This window comes from Budorcas taxicolor, chromosome 3 (assembly GCF_023091745.1).
Source record: "Budorcas taxicolor isolate Tak-1 chromosome 3, Takin1.1, whole genome shotgun sequence".
Lineage (NCBI taxonomy): Eukaryota > Metazoa > Chordata > Mammalia > Artiodactyla > Bovidae > Budorcas > Budorcas taxicolor.
Window position 1 is genome coordinate 33,297,970 of NC_068912.1, and position 2,274 is coordinate 33,300,243.

Sequence of the window (2,274 nt, forward strand, 5' to 3'; positions counted from 1 at the left end):
GAATGTTGCCAAAATAACCACAAGGTTCCATCCTGAGCTAAAAAATGAACCATTTTCTAACCTATTGGTAAACCTCACTGCAAGCTGGATCAAGAACCAGCTGAATCCTATACTAGCTCTTGCATGATGCCCTTCTTCCTCTCCACAGCTCACAGCAGGCGGGGAAGACTGAGGGTCTTCATGCTGTTTCCCTGACACCCTAGGATGGATGTGTGTGGCTGGAAAGAAATGGAGGTTGCTCTGGTCAACTTTGATAACTCAGACGAAATCCAGGAAGAGCCAGGCTATGCCACAGACTTTGACCCAACCACCCCAAAAGGCCGGCCTGGGAGGAGCCCCTTCTCCAACTGGAAGACCCTCGTCAACGACAGCACCAGCCATGAGACGGTCTTCTCCAAGCTCCCAGGAGACTACTTTGATTCCCCAGGGCCTGAGACGGCGGTCTTAAATGAAGGAAACCAGCGGGTGATCATCAACATTGCTGGCCTGAGGTTCGAGACCCAGCTCAGAACCCTCAGTCAGTTCCCAGAGACCCTCCTGGGAGATCGGGAGAAAAGGATGCAGTTCTTTGACTCCATGAGAAATGAGTACTTCTTTGACAGGAACCGGCCTAGCTTCGATGGGATCCTGTACTATTACCAATCTGGTGGGAAGATTCGGCGCCCGGCCAACGTCCCTATCGACGTCTTTGCAGACGAGATCTCCTTCTACGAGCTGGGCAGTGAGGCCATGGACCAGTTCCGAGAGGACGAAGGCTTCATCAAAGATCCTGAGACACTGCTCCCCACCAATGACATCCACCGGCAGTTCTGGCTCCTCTTCGAGTACCCCGAGAGCTCCAGTGCTGCCCGTGGTGTGGCCGTAGTCTCCGTCTTGGTCGTGATCATCTCCATCACCATCTTCTGCCTGGAGACCCTTCCTGAGTTCCGAGAGGATAGGGAGCTGAAGGTGGTGAGAGACCCCAGCCTCAACATGAGCAAAACAGTCCTTTCCCACACCTTGTTCACTGACCCTTTCTTCATGGTGGAGTCCACCTGCATCGTGTGGTTCACCTTCGAGCTGGTGCTCCGGTTCATGGTCTGCCCCAGCAAGGCTGACTTCTTCAGGAACATCATGAACATCATCGACATCATCTCCATCATCCCCTACTTCGCAACCCTCATCACGGAGCTGGTCCAGGAGACAGAGCCAAGTGCCCAGCAGAACATGTCCCTGGCCATCCTGAGGATCATCCGCCTGGTGAGGGTCTTCCGCATCTTCAAGCTCTCCCGCCACTCCAAGGGGCTGCAGATCCTGGGGCAGACGCTGAAGGCTTCCATGCGGGAGCTGGGGCTGCTCATCTTCTTCCTCTTCATCGGCGTCATCCTCTTCTCCAGCGCCGTCTACTTTGCCGAGGTGGATGAGCCAGAGTCCCATTTCTCCAGCATTCCTGATGGCTTCTGGTGGGCGGTGGTCACCATGACAACGGTGGGCTATGGGGACATGTGCCCGACCACCCCAGGGGGGAAAATCGTGGGTACTCTGTGTGCCATCGCAGGGGTCCTCACCATTGCCCTCCCTGTGCCTGTTATTGTCTCCAACTTTAACTACTTCTACCATCGGGAGACTGAGAATGAGGAGAAGCAGAGCATCCCAGGAGAAATTGAGAAAATCCTCAACAGCGCAGGCTCAAGAATGGGCAGCACAAACTCTCTTAGCAAGACCAACGGTGGCTGCTCTGCAGAGAAGTCCAGAAAGTGATATCTCCAGGGCTTCTTGGCCCCGAGTCTCCCAGGTCTCTCTGTCTCTCCTCCTCCCACCTCTTGCTGTCTGTCTTTCCAGAGACCAAAATATATCATTTGTGACCACAGACCATCTTTGATTGGAAACTATTTTAATAAACTGACACTTCTGCTGTATTTTCTCAGCTGTTTCTTTTTCAACTGACTGTAGAAAGATTCTATGCTCCTTTCCTGTGAGGGGGATTTCAGGTCCTTGCGCCTCACCTGTGGTGCCCAAGACCAGCAATATCATCATCGCATGGAAGCAAGGACATGCAGACTCCAAGCCCACCTCAGACCTGCTGAAGCAGAATCTACACTTTAACCAGGTCCCAGGTGATTCGCTGTCACATTAAAGATGAAGAAGCGCTAGCTGTGGTCTTCCTAAGAGGAAGCACCTTGAAAGGCCAACAATGGCTGGGAGCAATGAGTAAGAGCTCAGAGTTGTTTTAATAATAGTACCATACACTTGTGTAGCATTGCTTACATTTTCCAAAGCCCTTTCACCTACATT

The 2,274-nt window shown here is 52.4% G+C and overlaps 1 protein-coding gene across 1 annotated transcript; it reads left to right on the forward strand.

Annotated features, from left to right (window-relative positions):
• Positions 1-204: 204 nt before the first annotated feature.
• On the forward strand, positions 205-1,740 carry KCNA10 (potassium voltage-gated channel subfamily A member 10). The gene has a single exon (XM_052637558.1). The coding sequence runs from the start codon at positions 205-207 to the stop codon at positions 1,738-1,740; it is 1,536 nt and encodes a 511-aa protein (XP_052493518.1).
• Positions 1,741-2,274: the final 534 nt, after the last annotated feature.

Bases quoted from the DNA above. Each gene is read 5' to 3' on its own strand.
- KCNA10 (XM_052637558.1), top strand. From the start codon at position 205: ATGGATGTGTGTGGCTGGAAAGAAATGGAGGTTGCTCTGGTCAACTTT.